At 40.2% G+C, this 19,644-nt stretch overlaps 1 protein-coding gene across 1 annotated transcript; it reads right to left on the reverse strand.

Annotated features, from left to right (window-relative positions):
- Window positions 1-18,574: 18,574 nt before the first annotated feature.
- Window positions 18,575-18,991, reverse strand: LOC138888006 (uncharacterized). Its single transcript, XM_070169801.1, has one exon. The coding sequence runs from the start codon at window positions 18,989-18,991 to the stop codon at window positions 18,575-18,577; it is 417 nt and encodes a 138-aa protein (XP_070025902.1).
- Window positions 18,992-19,644: the final 653 nt, after the last annotated feature.

Consider the following 19,644-nt stretch of genomic DNA (forward strand, 5'->3'; position numbering starts at 1 on the left):
CCGCATGGGTTTGAAGTTGGCACTGGACATCTCTCTGATCTTCTCCTCCGCGGACCGCACAAAATGGTAGTGCGGTCGCACTACCTTGAAGTTTGATTTGCCAGTTCTCTGAATCCCCTAGTGCGAACCGCACAAAGTGTAGTGCGGCCGCACTAGGCCTGTTTGTCCTTAGTTTGACTTGTCTTTGGTACTTGAGCAGGTTTCACTCCTTTTGAGCCGATCTTTGATATTTCGTCACTTTGTCGATCAAACCTGCAATCAAGCACAACTTATGAGCCTTTTGGAACTATTTTTTAAGAATTTATAATCAAAGCGTAAGCAAAAAGGAGCATGAAACACGTCAAAATCCCTCATTATTAGACTACATAGAACATACCATGTTGTTTAGCCTCCCATTTGCCCTTCGACAAATCTCCCCACTTGCACTCTTCATAAGTCGAAGAGGCCGCTAGTTTGCGGGCCCAGTCCGCAAGATTTGGGACCTCATTTGGCAACCACGGGATCGCTGTGGAAAAGGAATGAAAACATCCTTACGGAGTCTGGCTCCTCCGAGAACAAAAATAATAGAGTACAGTATATCACTTACGCTTGAAATTCCATTTCTCGGGAAACAGCAGGAACTCTGTAGGAATAATATCAACAGTTCTCACTCGAACAAACTGACTCATCCACCCTCGATCCATATCTTCATCATCACTAGCAATAAAGGGCTTGGTGGATCGACGTCGTAGTGTAATTAGACCTCGATGATGCAAAGGCCGATACAATCTGATGAGGTGGCTAAGAGTGAACTCGATCTCGGCCTTTTCAGCGAAAAATCTCATCATCAACACGATCCACCAGAAAGACGGATGGATCTGAGCCAAAGTAACTCTATATCTTCGACAAAATTTGAGCACGAGTCGGTTGAGAGGACCCAACGTAAAAGGGTATGTGTACACGTTCAGAAACCCCTCTACGTGGGCCATAATATCCTCTTCCCGGGAGGGTATCTACAGCCTCACCTTTTCTCCCTATCCGCAGTCTCTCCTCACAGCCTCGAGGTGTCTCTCTTCTATTGATCGAATGAACCTCGATGCTTGCTCTCGGTATCCTGGAACGTCGAGAGGTTTCTCTATCGTAAAATCTCTTATCTAGATGAAACAGTTCGAAGTTAGCTCGCCAAACGCCAACAGTGTACCACCGGCCAGGCAAGAAGCATAGGTGGGACTTCCCTCTTCCTGGTGAGCGGATTTTGGCATGGTATCCATGGTTCCTTCAAAACAAGGAAGGGAAGATGAAAACTCATGCAAAAGCTTTGATCTGATGCGGCACTAGAACTAGCGCAAAAAAAAAGGAACTCTATAAAGAAAGGTAGTTGCACAAAGCAGAAAAGCCCTCAATGAAAGGAAAGCAAGTATATATAAGAAGAGCGGCGACTATTCATTAACTTTGATAACCAATCAGCTCTGATAAAGCAATTATGACTTTTTGGGAAAATGTACCGATAGGGCCATTTTGGTCACTTCACGGTCATGTCACAGGAATGATGTCACCACACAGTGTTCGAGGGATCGAAGAGTCAAATGGATTCCTTACCAACCCCGCCCAGGAAAGGTATGCGATTGAAACCAGAACAACCTGATCTCAAAGGTCTCTGTTACTCCAAGACCGAGCTCGAATGAGTTAAATTCAAGTTCGAAGCTTGAATTTGGCATGAACACTAAAAGGCAAAACTTTGAAGACATTAAACAAGAAAATCCTTTGCATTCCAAAAATATATTTATAAAGGTGCATTTACAAAACTCCCACGCGAAGTCCACATACAAAAGAAGAAGAAGTAAAAAGAGCAAAGATAGTCTAGTCTTCATCTTCGCTACTCCCCGAACTACTTGTAGGGCCCTCGTCCGAAGTAGTCGGTGCTGCTAACTCCTCTTCCAAGTCCTTCCTTTCTTTGATCTCGACAGAGAGATCGAAACCCTTGGCATGAACTTCCTCAAAGGCCTGCCTCCAAGCTTATAATTGAGCATGTGCAAGGGCGCGAGCCAGTTTGAGATCAGCCTCTTTAGATATCTCCCTGGCTCGAGTATTCGCTGCAACAGTATCTTCCCGATACGAGATATAAGTGCATCGGCTACAGACTTGGCCATGGATAATGCGGAAGCCGACTCAGCATGAAGCGCCTTGAATTTGTGAGCCTCCTCTTTAGCACCTTGAAGAAGACTCTGAGTCGAGGCCATCTCCCCTCGGAGAGTATCCCTTTCTGAGGCCATGTTACTCTTGTACTGCTTCAGCTCAAGGATCTCGACATCTTTGGTCGCAATCTCTTCCCGAAGCTGCTCCGCTAGGGCATCCTTTAGCTCAATCTGCAAATGCCGAGTCAAGATAATAAACACCAATTTATAAAACAAAAAGCAAGCTCATGAATACCGAACTACCTGCTCGATGAAGTTGGCCCGCTCTTGGAGCACTTTCTCCGAGCTTACTCGAAGGCTGTTCAGTTCCTCCTCCCTTCGAGCATATAGAGTTTTTAACTCTTTCGACTTCGAAGCAAGCTTCTCGAACTCCTCCTCACAATGAGTCAATTCAGCTTGTAACTTGGAGAAAGCCTGGTCGTACATCATCTTGACCTATAGCACGAAGGAAAGAAGTTAGAAAAACAAAGATCAAAACTTAAGGCACAAAGGTTATGTAAAAAATCACCGATTTTTGGAGTTTCATAGCCTCCTCGAGAATGATCGGGGCATCGAGACCATCATCCTCTTCAACACCGGCAAAACAATCTCCAAATGCATCATCCTCTCCCTGGGATGCCCCCACATCGGGAGTCTCCCTATTCTGGGTGTCCCGTATTTTCCCTAGGGAAAACGACGGGCCTGGTTGAAGATCGTCTAAGGCATCAACCTCTATCGGGGCTTCTTATCGTCCTCGAAGGGCCTCAGAGCTAGATCCTCCCAATGTACCAGCCAAGTGCTTATCGGCACAAGTTGTATCCTGTTCAATGGTCGACTCGGGGACTGCATCTAAACCCTCCTTCAGGGTCTCCTCGGTATGAGGTGGGACCGCATTGGCCACCTCTGACTTGGCAGTCTTCTGCTCGGCAACCTTCGAAGCATCAGCACTTCGTCTTGCCCTATGTACCAGTGGGAAACCGTAACTGTCATCATCTTCAACACGAAAACTCTTAACAGCTGCCATAGTTAGGACCGTTGCATCGGCCCTAGGCTTTCGAGCCTTATCTCTCTTTGGTTTCGGGGACTCCGCTGGTGTCTCCTTCTTTCTCTTTATATCTTTGGAGGGTTTTTGGGTCTCCTCTTCGCTAGGAGGAGGCGGTCTCATTGAAATGGCTTCCCCGAGGCCTGCACAGGCATAAAATGTCAAACATACTGCCAAGAAATCTATTTATAAGGAATTTAGAGGTGACAGTGGTGAGGGCGTACCATGATTTTTGGCCTCCCATCGAGTTTTGGCCAAATCATGCCAAACGCATTTGTCGTATGAGGAGGTGGAGTCTAAGAGTTTAACCCAGCTCAGGAGGTCCTTGACAGCACTAGGGAACCACACAGTAGCTACACAAATGGAGGAGAATCAATTCAAAAAAGAAAGGAATTAGTTCGAAAGAGGAAAAGAGGACATTCAGATGATAAAACATACTCGGTGTAACGACACTTACGTCTTATATCCCATTCCTCAGGGAATGGCATCTTCTCGGCAGGGATGAGGTCCGAAGTCCTGACTCGAACGAAGCGACCCATCCACCCCCAGTCTTTATCTTCATCGACACTGGCAAAAAATGCTTTGGTAGATCAACGCTACAGTTTAACTAGGCCCCTTCGATAGAGACGAGGGCTATACAATCTAATCAGATGATCGAGGGTGAAAGGCATCCCCTCGACCATGTTCGAGAAATATCTAATCAAATAGATGATTCTCCAAAAAGAGGCATAAATTTGACCAAGCGTTACTCGATATTGTCGACAAAAATTGAGGATCGCCGGGTCTATCGGTGGAGAAAAAGAATCTACAGGACCTAAGGTAAAGTGATACGCATATATGCTGAGGAAGCCAGCTCTGTGCGTAGTTATATCCTCTTCCGATGAAGGGATCTCTACTTGTACCGCCTCTCCCTAGCGCCAATCTATTTTCACCTTCTCTATGTCGGTTATTAGACTGATGTACCGACACATGGGCTCGTATCGGCTCGGTACCGAAGAAGGTCTATCAGTTTTAAAATCAGATGATGTCTCGAAGGGCAAAGGAATACACTCCTCAATACGAGGAGGCACTATCTTTTTGCTCTTAGACAAGCGTGACGAAGAAGGGGCTTTCTTTTTTTGAGGTACTGTCCTAGAAGTTTTGGCCATGGTTATAACAAAGTTTCAAAGTAAGCTGACGAAGAAGTGAACACAGAAGAAGGATGAAGACAAGAAACTGTTAACAAAGATTTGAAGATGTTGTAAAGGTTTAAAAGATAGGGAATCAGAGTATTTATAAGAGTCATCTAAGTGTATTGGAGGAGTTGAGAGGGCGGCGACCAATAGCGGTTCGTGGGCTTTTCGAGAACCGTGTTGACATGACCTCTGTACAACTTTTCTGTCACACCATTTAATGATCTCACGTGGCTGACGTCACAATGGGGGTATCGAAGAGGCAAGAACTCAAGATCGCTTCTTATCATTTCATTCTAAGAAACGCAGGGAATATATGTATACGGCCAAAGTCGGGGAGTTCGACTTTGGGATTACTGTGGCACTCCACGCCTGACCTCGAGAAAGCTCGAAGTAGAATTTGAAGTGTGACCCTGAGGTACGTCCCTCGATGGAGCATATTGAAGGTTCACTATGGTCTATCTCGGAGCAGTACAAATCGATGATCGTCACGGAAAGGCGGGAAAGCTCCCAAGGACACGTGGTTAGAGCTGACTAGGTCTGCTAGAATAGTGCAAATCCGTATTGAGCCACTATACAGCTGTACCAATAGCATTTCCTCGTCATTATTATACATATACTATGTTGGGATTCCCCCCTCCTATATAAAGGGGACCCTTGTCATTTTGTAAGAGACATGAATATTCAATACAATAGAACATTCTCCGCTTTTCTTGCCTAAATGCGCTCAACAATTACTCTACAGATTTGTTACTTGCTCATTTATTTTTCATTTGTTGTTCTTCATTTATTGCCCATTATTAACCGCAAAAGGCTACCTTCGAGGCCTTCAATATCATTGTTTCTTCGTCAATTGTTCATTGCTAACTGCCTTAACTAGACCTCAAAGCCACTTGTTCCAGTCAGCTCAAGGCCCAGTCTTGCGACGACATTGGTTTGCATATCTTATTCTCTTTACTTACCCTTAGCATCCATTGCCTAACGACTAGTATTGAAATAAATCATATATTTTTAGAACCACAAAATCAAATATAATTATTAATACCATTTTCAAGGTAAACAAGAATCAAGATAGAATTTCAGGTTGACAAACATATCTAATTTTTAACTTATGAAAAGGATGTAATTAGTATTACGCTTACTCTTCCTTTTCTGAACTCCTTTCAGTATCTTCGTCGAGTTAAAAGTCTTCTGGCACATGCATGTTTAATATTGTTTAGCTTTTCAAAATTGTTGTTGCTTCATAAATGAATCACCTTCCATATGATGCAAACTCCATCGAAGTTGGAGCGTTACTTCATGCTTCAGCATATACATTTCCAATTTGAGTTTGATCACTAATGCTTGAGTACGAATAATCGATCAAGTGGTAGCAGTTATATGTATTAATTGAAACTTGAAACTTGCAACGGTCTAGTTCTACCCCGCCAAATAATGATATTGTGGAGGGGACTTAGGGGTTTAATCTCATCTGAAGTTATCATCTTTTATTCGATGCATGGCACTTAATAAGAAATTGATAGTATTGAGTCACGAGAAAGTAGATATAATAAAACTAGCCAATTATATTACGTGTGTATTTATCTATTTCTTCGAGATCTTTTAATAACTTATGTTGAGAAAACATCTATGAATCCCATCAATTGCGTAAAGCTAAAACGGTAACAACATTAACCATAAATGAAGTATTTTTTATGGAGTTTTGGACTTAATAACTTATCTAGGTTTTATCTTACATAGGACATATTAGACCAAAGAGTGTTACTACAATTTGCCGGACCAACAAACTAAAAATTTAGTACAATAGTGGTGAAGTTTTGATGGAGTAAAAGATTGCCGCCTCGCCTGAAATTCTTTCATGGATTCTGAGTTTACATTGTATATTCATGAGCATGAACATATTGGTTCTAACTTTATACATGCTACCCTAACTTTAATTTTTTGCGGAAAAAATCCCCTATGATATTATAATTTGAATTAAAAAAAATAAATTTAAAAACAAAAATTCCTGTATTTTATTTATCAATTTTATTTGAAAAGGTTCTTATAATTACAATAATATTTTATAATAGATAATAAAACTAATCTTCTCACTTTTGTGGACACATATAATAGGGCAAACATTTTACTTGAGCTTCGCTGAGGTGATTTGCAAAAATAAAATCATTCGGTGTCACCTTTTAAAATTTGACCCCATTAAGGAAAGTATTAGAAAAATAACCTCAGACAGAAATTTTATTTTCTTAACATCAAGTTATGGTGATTATCAAGATTTCTGACCAAATACTGGTGATCATCATAACATGTTGTGTGTAAATATGACGATTGCCAGAATTTTGCCACAAATCTTGATGGATCACCAAGATTTTTTAGCATTTATGCGTAAGATTTCTAGCGATCATCATAATCGCTGGGTAGAAATTCTCAACATATTTTTATTTTGAAATTTATCCAAATCAACTCCAAATGACTTCAAATATGATATACAACGTTCTAGATACCAATCCCAATAATTTTCAATAATTAAATTCAACCTAAATCTTTAAAAATTAATAGATTCACTTTGTCTTTTTCAATAGTTATTTTAAGCTAATGAACAAAGCTCAACAATGATATTTTTCAATTTTTCCAACCAAACCAATTCAAATCGTTAGTTGTGAGCTCAATTATTCAAAAAGAAAAGAGAGGAAGGAAATGAAGAAGATGGAAAAGAAGGGGGAAGAAGAGGAGAAGGAAAAATTTAACAATGTCTCAAAATGGTCATAAAAATATCAGTCCCGCATAAATTTGTGCTTTGATGTAATATTTACATCTCCTTATTGCTCAAAAAATGCTCTACCACATCACTCAAAATACAACCTGTTTCCTTATGAATCACCATTCTTTTTCGCCACCGCCACTTCTCCACCAATCAAACACCACAAATGGAGGAGCCATGAGCATCGACCCCCCCAAATTCTCCAACACATAACAGTGCCAACACCCTTCCCTCTTACCTTAATACACTAATTTCAAACGATACTGTCTCATCCTCTCTTCATCAACCTCACTCCTCACCCACAAACGTTGATTTCACTGATGAAACTAAGGCACATGCAGACCCCACCATATTTATCCCTCTCTCACCGAAGGAGAAAAGTCACTTTACATGTTGTGGAAATATGCAGTCATTGTTAATGTTTTTGGTCGCAAAGTTGGACACCAATTTCTTCGCCAAAAGATCTACGCATAATGGGAGCCCACAGAAAATCTACCTCTAATTGATTTAGGATCAGATTTTTCTAATTAAATTCCAAAAAGAGAAGAATATGAAGCGTGCTTTGCATTACGGACCTTGGTTTGTTTTCAACCATTTTCTATCTGTTTGTCAATGGACGCCAAAATTCATGGCTTCTGAAACAAAGTTACAATATTCTGCAATTTGGTTGTGTCTTCCTGAATTACCTACTGAATTTTATGATTTTCAAATCTTACAAAAAGTAGGTAATAAAATTGGGAAACTACTAACTATTGATGCATATACTTCTGCAACAACCAGGGGCCGCTATGCCCGACTCTGTGTTGAAGTGCCACTAGATCAGCCATTAAAAACTCACATTTTTATTGGCAGCCATAGGCAAACAATCCTTTATGAAGGCTGAATCTACTTTGTACCATTTGTGGCAGGCTTGGACATAATAAAATCCTTTGTTCTTTCTCTCCACTGCCACAACTCATCCAAAGCTCTCCTTCACCATCACAATCAACATCACCTATTCCTACAAATTGTACAAATACCGTCACACCACTAGATAATGAGTGGAAGACAGTACAATTTCCAAAGAAAATTCAGCAAAAATCATGCACCGCCTGACCAACATCCCCCAAATTGAAAGACACTTCTGCACCGCCTTCTCCTCAACAAGGGGCCCACACTGTATCAAGTATGTTGAGAAACTCTAATTACATAGGATTTTATTAATCTCTCGCTTAATAATGCTAATAAAAGCAAAAAATATTCCTACAAAAACCGCCTCTACTTCACTTAAATATGTTTCTAATAAATTTCAATCTTTAACAGAAACTGACCTAACTAATTTAAAACTTGTTAATGATACCCCTTTAAAAATAATTTATTAAACCCTACCGCTACTAATAAATACCTACCAAATAGTTCTGACCAAACAACCCACCAAGCCCCACACCGATCCTATACGTCTCTTTCTACCCATGCAGAAAGCATAGAGAGACACGTGCTCTCAAGCGCCACGCAGGAAGCCTCTCCACAATCCAACCAATATCACTCACCAATGCTACAAATCCTAGACCATAATAACACCTTACCAAACACCAACACCAAAATCTCTAATACCAATAACAGATTTTCTTCTACACATAGTAAACCCATTACTTATCGCATGCAATCACCTAATGATGTCTCTCCAAAACCCAATAACACCAAGAATCTACCCAAATCAAACTCTCAGAACTCATCCCATCATTCACCACCGGCCCCTAGCACCACTAATATAATTCCTTCTTCCACACCACCACCAAATATCTCACATAACATACTGCCAACTCTTTCCCTTTCTTCTAATACCCAAGATGATCCCCAACAACTTCACTCATTATCACACACGTTCGACCTCGCACAGAAGGCAATCCATACAACAACTCACTTACCAGCACACTCCTCACTCACTACCTCCTCCACAACTAATAATGGAACCAAACACAATCATATTTACTGCCCAAACACCCCATGCAACGACCAACCCAACCTCTTGGTTAGAGGTGGGTCTACAAAATCATGCTCTCACCTTTATAATGGAGGTGAACAACCAAGAAGTCACAATACTCATCAACAACTTGAGGGACCTTGCACAAATCATCACAGATGGGATTAGCTTGGGGACAAAAATTTATGGCAGGTACCATTGGTATATGATGCAAGCTCCATGCCTTGCACCATATCAACCCCTCAACCCACCAGCACCAACTTGGGACACCACTCATCTCTACCCAAACATCATTCACATGCCCTTTACCCACCAATGCCACTAGTTCCTTCAACCCCTTGGATCCAGCCATACTCTCTTCCCAACCCCTCTTCTCTAATGCTGGAACCTCTGATACCTCCACCACACTCACCACCACACTTCCCACCTCCCCTTCCCAATCTAGTCGCACAGGACCACGCATTTCAATAAGAAGTCACAGTAGTAATGAATTACAATAGGGAGACACGTCCAGTTCATGTTTGGCTTAACGGAATAAAGGTCTTTGTCCAGAAGGAAGAATATGAAAGAAAAATTCACATCCATTGTCCTCTAAATCTTATAAGATGTTCCCTTCACATAAGACCCACAACCAATCCGGAAGTGGGAAAATATGTGATTCTTCTACTCCCAACACTTTGTCTACACCCAGGGTAGCACAACAATAACTTGGGGAGGACACAGAGCAGTCATCTGCTCACATCAACCACTGATCATTTGAATTTTATCATTTGGAACTGTAGAGGAGCTCAATCTACCGAGTTCCGTTGTAATTTCCGTTTCCTTCTTGACTACCATCGTCTTTCTCTTGTGGCTCTTCTGGAAACACATTATATGCACCACCAAAATCTAAAAGAAGAACTCAATTTCACGGTCATGGTGGAGGTGGGGGCTGTAGGTCAATCGGGAGGTATTACTATACTGTGGAATACTGACGCGGTTACAGTGGAGTCAATCGCCACCACACAGCAAAAAATACATTCCCACATACAGGTAAATCCTCTACCTTTTAAATGGTTATTTAGTGTTATATATGCTAGCACTGATCTAAATAATAAACAACTTCTATGGAATAATCTTATGTATTTATATGACAACTATAAAGGGACCTGGCTTATTAGTGGAGATTTTAACAAAATAACTCATGCCTCTGATAAATTCGGGGGACGGACGATAAATAATTCATGCTCTAATAAGTTTTTAGATTGTATAAATTACTGCCACCTAGGTGACCTAGATTACATGGGTAGCCGCTATACTTGGACCAACCACGAACCCATTCGGATCATTGTCCACTTCAAATACAACTAAATTCATGTACGTTACCTAGGAAAAAAAACATTTTGTTTTGAAACAATTTGGGCCTCACATCCAACCTTTCCCGTGTTAGTTAATAAAGTTTGGAATGAACAACCACACCTTTTCTAAGCAATTGATCAATTTACTAAAGAAGTCCAAGAATGGAATAAATCCACATTCGAAAATATTTTCAAAAGTAAGCATAAACTCTTAGATCGATTAGGGGGGATTCAATCATCAGTCAACTATCCTACAAGCATGTTCCTCCAAAATTTGGAACATCAACTTATCACTGATTTCAAAAAAATCCTTAGGCTAGAGGAGGTCTTCTGGAAATTAAAATCGCGCATCAATTGGTTAAATGATGGTGATGCCAACACAAAATTTTTCCACCTATCAACCTGTCGCGCCCCCTTTTTCTCGCAAAATCGGGTTTATGACATTTGGAAGGACAACTCGTTCCCTTTTGGGAATTGGGTTTTTTGATTTGAAGAGTCTCCACCTAATGATTAAGTGCATTAGGACACTAGGAAGAATTTTTTTAGAAAAACCAGAGTTTGGGTAAGGGCTAGAACTTATCTCGAGGGGAAGGTGTTAGGCACCCCTCAAGATCCACTAGTATGATTCCTGGCCATGCTATAATTGTGACTTAAGTACAAACAATAAATAAGCAAATAAAGGTTTCAAATATGATGGGTTATCATGTTGTGAATGCAAATAAGTTAAAGTTTGAAGAAACAAGGAAGCTGAAATTTGAGAAAAAGGAGTTTTGAAATTTTGAAAGTAATAAAATAAACAAGTAAAGGGAACGGGGTCCTAGGTTTATAAATAATATGGATCACATCAATTCAATACTCGGTAATCACTCCTCAGAAGAGGGGTTACATGTGGTATTAGCGCACCGGTCATCATATCCATATCTTCCCTTCCCTACCTCGTTGAGGTATTAAACGCGGAATGGTTTCGTCTACTTATTGCATGTTAGTACCCGCCCCAATCCTATCAGTTCCGGAGGCATTTGGGACTACTAGTCCTAGAGAGAAGGAAGATTTGGGCTTTGTATGGTTTAAAAGGATAAAATTCTAAAGCGACAAACAAAAACACATAAGGCAGATATGGGAAACACGTAACAATTTAAAAGGCTCAGATAGGTATCCTCACTTAAAGACAGATTGTTTAGCATGTCTTGCAGATACTGGTTATGGTCTAAATTAAACTTAAACATTAAGGAGGTAGACTGGTCTATTACACATTTCAGATAAGAAACCGGAATCAGACCTGCCTGCTGGTTGGAATTAACAGAGTCTGATTCAATTAGCTAATTTATCTTATAGCTTGCCTAGGTGAAACCTATAGGCATGACATCTAATAATGCAGAAGTATACTGATTTCAGAAGCAAATTTATTAACAGCAGGAACATAAGTTCTGCAAGCGTTTAAGTAATGCTATTATTAATTTTAAACTTATACGCAAGTTGAGGGATTCAGATTAGTTGCTTATTCCTGTAGGCATGCTTTCTAAGTGTGACTGATTTTAACCTTTACGAAAATGCAGAAATCCTATAGGCATGGCGTCTAAAATGCTGATTTTTATTATTTAAGCCTATATATCGTTTGCCTAGTGATGGATACGTATGTAGTATTCAGAAACCCTATAGACATGCTTTCTATATGATATGCAAAATGCAGAATCTTATAGTCATGTTCTCTATATGAGATGCAAAAATGCAAAAGCTATTGATATAATATATATGCAGAACTCATAAGCATGATTTCTAAGATGCAAAAGTGCAGAAATTTATAGACATGATTTCTATATGAAAATGTAGAAGTGCAGAACCTAAAACAAGATTTCTATATGAAAATGTAGAAGTGCAGAACCTAAAACAGGATTTCAAAGATGTTGAAATGTAGAACTTGCCATGATTTGCAGAAATAAAGACCTAATAAGCATGATATTTATCCTTATGCATACATGAGTACCCCTCCCCTTTTCACTATAAGCCCCCATGAGTTATTACAAATTATTACAGCCTAGAATGAAGAAAAGAAAGTAAAAATTACATCAGAAGGCTAAAATCCCAACCAAGGAGATCCTGATTCAGACTTCTGTCTGAAGCTTGAAGTAAACCAACTCCAAAGATCAAATTCCAAAGCCTTTCTCCTATTTGGGATGTGTCAGAGTTCCCTAAGAGTCTCAAGTGGACTTTGGGCAGTGCTTATACCCAAATATATTGCAGAATTGGATTATAATGCAGTGTGGAAGGGCCAGCCCTCAAATGTCCAAGTTCAGAGGGAGATCAAGGTCCCAAAGCAAGGCTCATAGGAAGGGGGCAGAACTTAGAATCTAAGAGAGAGTGCAAGCTCATAGAGGGGATTTTGGGGAAGGCCAAGACAGGCTGGTAGTCATACCCAGCAATTAGGAGTGCTGGCACACCCCTAACCAGCATGTTAGCCACATTGTTTGGGACTTAAGATCCATTAAAGGATCAGGTCCAGACATGAGCAGCAATTTGGATACTGCCATGCCTGAACCTTAACTCAAACACATAGAAGGGAATAAGGGTATGGGGAATTCACACAGCAACAGTTACAAAGAGAACAACATATTCAATACAGAACATAAACAGCAAAATAGACAAGATTGTTGAAACTGTAAAGCAAACACATAGGGATGAAACCGAAAGTTAAATTAGAACATACCAGTTTCAAGGAAATAAGAAGATAAGAGTAGTAGTAAAGCCAAATTGCAAACACACAGCCAGAAGATTTCAGAAGAGAGTAGTGTTGAATTGAGAGTGTAGGAGTATCGAAATTGAAAGTGTTCAATAAGTGTTGAACTCAAGGTATTAAAGAGTATTGAATTGTAAATCCTTAAAAGTGCAGAAGGGTCGTGCCCTTTATAGTGCAAAAAGCAAGTAAGAAAAGGTAAGAAAATAGTTTCGAAATCAATCACATAAGGTCTCCATTCAATTAGGGATTCTGATTTCAAACGGGCAAGATAATTAAGGAAAGAGTTTGATCAAGATCTTTTCCAAAGTAGCACAAGAAGGGTAAATACACAAAAGTTATTTAATTAAAGAGTTTGATAGCAATACGGTTTGTGCAAATAAGGAAAGGCAATCAATCTACAGCCAGTAAGAAAATCAGAAATTGAGTTTTGGTATGAATGAATCCAACCAGAAAAGGTGAAGAAAGGTTTAATTAAAGAAAAATCGGTAACAATCAATCGATCCTTATTAAAAAGAATTCTGAATCAACCACAAATTGGCAAAACCTTTTTTGAAGGAAGAATTCATCATATATAAAGTTAACAGACATGTGAATCAAGAAAGAGTTGTCATGCTAATTAGAAAAGCCTAGCACAGAAAAGTTCAGAGTCAAAGAAGTTCGAGCTCAGTACAAAGACTCAAAACGAGTCTAAGAAACCTAGAGTTTTAAAATAGAACCATAGTCTCAAACACAAGATCAAAACTCGCCAAAAACCCCAAACCCTAGGGTTTTCAACTCGAGTCAGATACAGAGAAAAGAAGACAAATAACGGAAGCATGCTCAGAGGTCTTTTTCAGAGACTTATGAGAAAAAACAGATGTAATAGCAAGTTTGAAAAACAAAGTGAGAAAACTGATTTGAAGCATAAAGAACACGTTTTATGAAAGCTTGGAACTTAAACAAGTTTCAGAAGAGAAACGAGATAGTATAGCACTTAAGAGAACAATAAAGGAAACATGTTTAACAAAGAACTCAAACAAAGTCCAGAAGAAGGCAACTAAAGACCTAAAAGCTTAGTAGAAAATACAGTAAAGGAACATAGGGGTAAACGAACACATAAGACAAACATTTGAAAGCATGATATAGAAACCAGTAGAAGAAAGAACGGAGCACAATAGAAGAACATGCAAAATAAGGCAAACATAAAGATACAAAAGAAGAACATGCTAGGTAGGAAAAGAAAACATAGAAACATAGCATAGATAGATACACACAAAGAAAAGAAGAGGAAGAGGAAGAGGAAGAGAAACATTTCGAAATTTTTTCAGAAACCCTAAATCGAAGAGAAACAAATTTTGAAAAACAAATTGGGGAAAACGTTTTAAAACTCCAGTAGAGCACAGATATATCATAGATTTAAGAAAACAACCAGATAAAAACCTCGAATGGCTAGGGTTTCAGAGAAACCCTAGAAATGATAAAGGCTTGGAAGAAAAGTCCGATCTTGAGTCAGATGAGTTAGATGCAGGCTCGAAATGCTTTAGATGTGCTAAAGCAAGGCCGGAGAGGCTTCAAAACCATAGATCTGAGAGGATCTGAATGGACACCACTGAGGTCAGACCTCAAAGCTTCGAACCCCAGACGTTTGAGAGTGGAGGGAGGTGAGTACAGGCCATCCATGGCCTGAGAAGCCATGGATTCCAGTGAGGTTATGGTCGGAGAGGATGAGAGAGGCTAGGGTTCCAGGGAACCTTCGAGAGAGTTTGAAAGAGGAGAGTATTCAAAGGCGGCTGAGAGATGTAAATGAGAGGATTAAGGTAGGGTCGGTGGATTAAAAATGGTAAGGGGTGATCGTGGCCGTTGATCAAAACGATCAACAGCCTGGATTAAAAGGAAGATCGGGCGGGTTGGATAAACGGGTTAAGGGGTTGTGTTGAAATTGAAATTGGGCTGGTCCAATTGGGGGTTAAGATTGGGTCAATTGGAGGCTAAAATTGAAATGTAATGGGGCTACAATTGAAATGAAATGAGGCTAAAATTTACATAGCCGGTTTTTCCCTTTTATTTTACAAAAATAGTAAAAATGATTTTGAAAACAAATTAAAAGTACTGAATCAGTAAATAATATATAAATATTAATTTAAAAATAATGGAACCAATTTTATGATTATAAAAATGCTATTAAATCTTAAAGTAGGATAGAATTGCAATTATATGCAATTTAGCTTTAAAAATATCAAATAAATTTGTAAAAATATGTAAAAATTACCTTAACTATATTTTGGTATAAATATGGGAATAAAATAAATTATTCACCAAAATCGATGATTTTTGGAGTAATTATTGATTTTGTGCTTCTAAAATGGACAATAGATTGGTTTTAAAAATTTGGAAAAATACTAAAACACTTGGGCATGCTTATATATGTGTACATATGTTATTTTGAAAGTATTATATATATATGAAAAATATACAGGGAAAAATTGGGTATCAACAGCTGCCCCTCGTTACCCGGGAAGGATGAAAGAGTTGTCGGGTAAAGATATGATGGCCAATTTTGACCGAACGAAATGACTTGAAGAATTTGACCGTGCTCTAGTTCCTGAGCTGCCTACATATCCCTGGTCTTACAGGAGTCAGGCCATATATAGTTTAGGATCCATCGGCGGAATATGCTGAAGGAGATTTTTCAAGAACGGACGAATATTCGGGTTGGGGTGGATGGTTATAGTCTAGTAGGGCTGCGGGAACTGGAGGGGGATCGCTCCTGCTGAGACGGCCGTTGCTAGCCATTTTACTTGCAAATGAGCAATACGAACATATATTGTGCATAATTTTAAACGTGATGCAAATTCCCGTTGGACCATGAATGTTGTCTTTGGACGGTTAAGATGACGTCCTGGGCCATGAAGCGTATAATAAAGGATTCGCAGGCCATGAAATGATGCTCTCGGGCTATGAGGATGATGCCTCCGAGCTATGATGCCTTTGAATAATGATATGCAAAAGATAAAATGGCGTCCTCAGTCCATGGCATGGCGTTCTCGGGCTATGAAAATGGTGCCTCCGAACAATGATGCCTTCGGAAAATTTGGCGATCTTTCAGCCCATGAGATGTAGAAGGTAGCGATCTTTCAGCCAATGCAAAAATGTAAATGAGGTGGCGGTATTTCAGCTGATGCAAGATGTAAATAGAAAGTGGCGATATTTCAGCCATGCAAAAATGTAAACGAGGTGGCGGTATCTCAGCCGATACAAGATGTAAATAGAAAGTGGCGATATTTCAGCCATGCAAGAAAAATAAAAGTGGTGATATTTCAGTCGTGCAAGATATAGATGAAGGTGGCGATCTTTCAGCCATGCGATACATAAATAAAGTGGTGATATTTCAGACACATGAGGCATAAATAAAGTGGCGATATTTCAGCCATGTAGGTGGAGACAGGGCTTAGTCTCGAAAGGCAGAGTGGTAGCCTTATGCAATGCAAAAAATGCAGGTGGAGACAGAGCTTAGTCCCGGAAGGCAGAATGGTAGCCTTATGCAATGAAAGAAATGCATATGGAGACAGAGCTTAGTCTCGGAAGGCAGAATGGTAGCCTTATGCAATGCAGAGAATGCAGATGGAGACAGAGCTTAGTCTCGGAAGGTAGAATGGTAGCCTTATGCAATGCAGAGAATGCATATGGAGGTAGAGCTTAACCTCAGAAGGCATAATGGTAGCCTTATGCAATGTAGAGAATACAGATGGAGGTAGAGCCTGACCTCGGAAGGCAGAATGGTAGCCTTATGTAGGAAGTAAAAATGACAAATTGCAATAGAGTTTTCTTAGTTGATAGCAGATTGCGGTATCGTGATTGCTGGGGATATTGTGCCTGCTGGGGAAACTGTTGTGCGGATAGCAGTTGCGAGCAAGTGCAACAGTTCGGAGAGTTGTATTCCTGAACTTTGTGAGTGAGCGTATAGTACATTTGATGATTTTGCAACTCAAGTGCCTATATCCAAAGAACAATCGTGAGTTTGTAGAGGGGAAAAGTTAGTTCGTATCCCCGTTGGCTTTGCTTGACCTGCTCCGCTTTGATCTGGTGATACTGTACGTATCATTGGGGTAGCATTGCTAAACAAGGCAATTTTAGTAATGAACATGCATGATTTAGTAAAAGCATAATATAAGTGCATAATTAAGAATATTTTTTTGTAGATGAACCGACGACTGCGACGTGGTTCAAGACATTGCAACTTCGCTTGCTCCAGAATTTTGAGGGTCCTCCTTAAAATTCAGCCCCAGTTTACTGGGTTGCTGCTCCTGACGGCTATTAATGATAAATGGCTGGAAATGGAAATTTTATTTAATGATAAAAGCTCTGCCCCAGTTTCCAATAGCGGGGGAAATGGAAATTTATTGAATTGTGACCGAACCCATAGGGCTGCCTACGTATTCCCTCTTAAACGAGAATCAGGTTAGGTGTAGTTCAAATTACATCATAAAAGAAAGCATAAAGGTTACACATAGTATTGCTTGACTACGTCTGAATTGATCAGCTTTGGCCAAACTTCTCTGTCCATTTCTACAAGTATGAGGGCTCATCCTATCAGAACCCGGTGAACCATGTACGGACCCTGCCAGTTGGGAGAGAATTTCCCTTTGGCTTCCTCTTGATGCGGAATTTTTTTTTTAACACCAGCTGCCCCGGTGTGAATTATCTCGGCTTGACTCTTTTGTTGAAGGCTCTGGACATTCTGTTCTAATAGAGCTAACCGTGGCAAACTGCATTTATTTTCTTTCCATCTATAAGAGCTAGTTGCTCGTAACGACTCTTCACCCATTCTGCGTTGTCGAGCTCTGCTTCCTGTATGATCCTTAAGGAAGGAATTTCTACCTCAGCGGGTATGACTACTTCTGTACCATATACCAATATGTAGGGAGTTGCCCCAGTTGATGTGCGGACTGTGGTACGGTATCTTAATAAAGCAAATGAGAGCTTCTCGTGCCGCTGCTTATGCTTCTCTATCATTTTTCTTAGTATCTTCTTGATATTCTTGTTAGCAGCCTCTACGGCTCCATTCATCTAAGGTATGTAAGTTGTAGAATTCTTGTTTTTGATTTTGAAGGTTTCACACGTGGATTTCATCAAATCACTATTGAGGTTAGAGCCATTGTCAGTAATGATTGACTCTGGAATTCCGAACCGACACATGATGCGGTCGCGGACAAAGTCTGCCACAACTTTCTTAGTCACTGCTTTGTATGATGCTGCTTCAACCCATTTGGTGAAATAATCAATTGCCACTAGAATAAACATGTGCCTATTTGATGTGGTGGGCTCGATAGGTCCGATGACATCCATTCCCCAAGCGGCGAACGGCCACGGCGAGCTTGTTGCATTAAGCTCATTTGGGGGCACCTTTATCATGTCTGCATGTATCTGACAGTGATGTCACTCTCGGACATACTGGACGCAGTCCGCTTCCATAGTCATCCAAAAATAACCAGCCCGGAGTATCTTCTTGGCTAAGGCAAAACCGTTCATATGTGGACTGCAGGTCCCAGCATGGATTTCCTCTAGTAGCCTGGATGCTTCTCTTGTGCCGACACACCTTAATAATCCCAAATCAGGAGTCCTCCTATACAGGATTCCTCCGCTGTGAAAGAAATTGTTAGATAACCTTCGAAGTGTGTGCTTCTGAGTGGGATTTTGGAGCTCTGGGTATTCTCCTTTTGCCAAGTATTCCTTGATATCATGAAACCAAGGTTTTCCGTCCGCTTCTTCCTCGACATGAGCACAGTAAGTTGGCTGATCATGAATCTTCACCGGAATAGGATCTATGAAGTTTTTATCTGGATGCTGAATCATAGATGATAGGGTAGACAATGCATCGGCAAACTCATTCTGGACTCTGGGAACATGCCGGAACTCTGTCTTTGTGAACCTCTTCCTCAACTCCTGTACATGATGCAAATACGGGAGTATCTTGGAGTTCTTAGTTGCCCATTCTTCTCGGACCTGATGTATAAGCAAGTCTAAATCCCCGATCATTATCAATTCCTGAATGTGCATGTCAATGGCCATCTTGAGCCCTAAGATATAGGCTTCGTACTCGGCCATGTTATTGGTGCACGGGAATCTGAGTTTGGCGGACACCGAAAAATGCTGACCTGTTTCTAATACTAAAACTGCTCATATGCCAACTCCTTTGAAATTTGTTGCTCCGTCTAAAACCATTCTCCAACCATCATATGATTCTACAATGTCTTCTCCTATGAAGGATACCTCCTCGTCAGGAAAATACATTTCCAGGGGTTCGTATTCTCTATCCACGGGATTTTCAGCAAGATAATCCGCCAATGCCTGTCCCTTGACTGCTTTCTGAGTCACATAGACAATGTCAAATTCACTTAACAGAATCTGCCACTTGGCCAGCTTGCCAGTGGGCATGGGCTTTTGAAAGATGTACTTCAACGAATCCATTCTGTATATGAGGTATGTAGTGTAGGCATAGAAATAGT

This window comes from Nicotiana sylvestris, chromosome 3, assembly GCF_000393655.2.
Source record: "Nicotiana sylvestris chromosome 3, ASM39365v2, whole genome shotgun sequence".
In the NCBI taxonomy this organism is placed as follows: domain Eukaryota; kingdom Viridiplantae; phylum Streptophyta; class Magnoliopsida; order Solanales; family Solanaceae; genus Nicotiana; species Nicotiana sylvestris.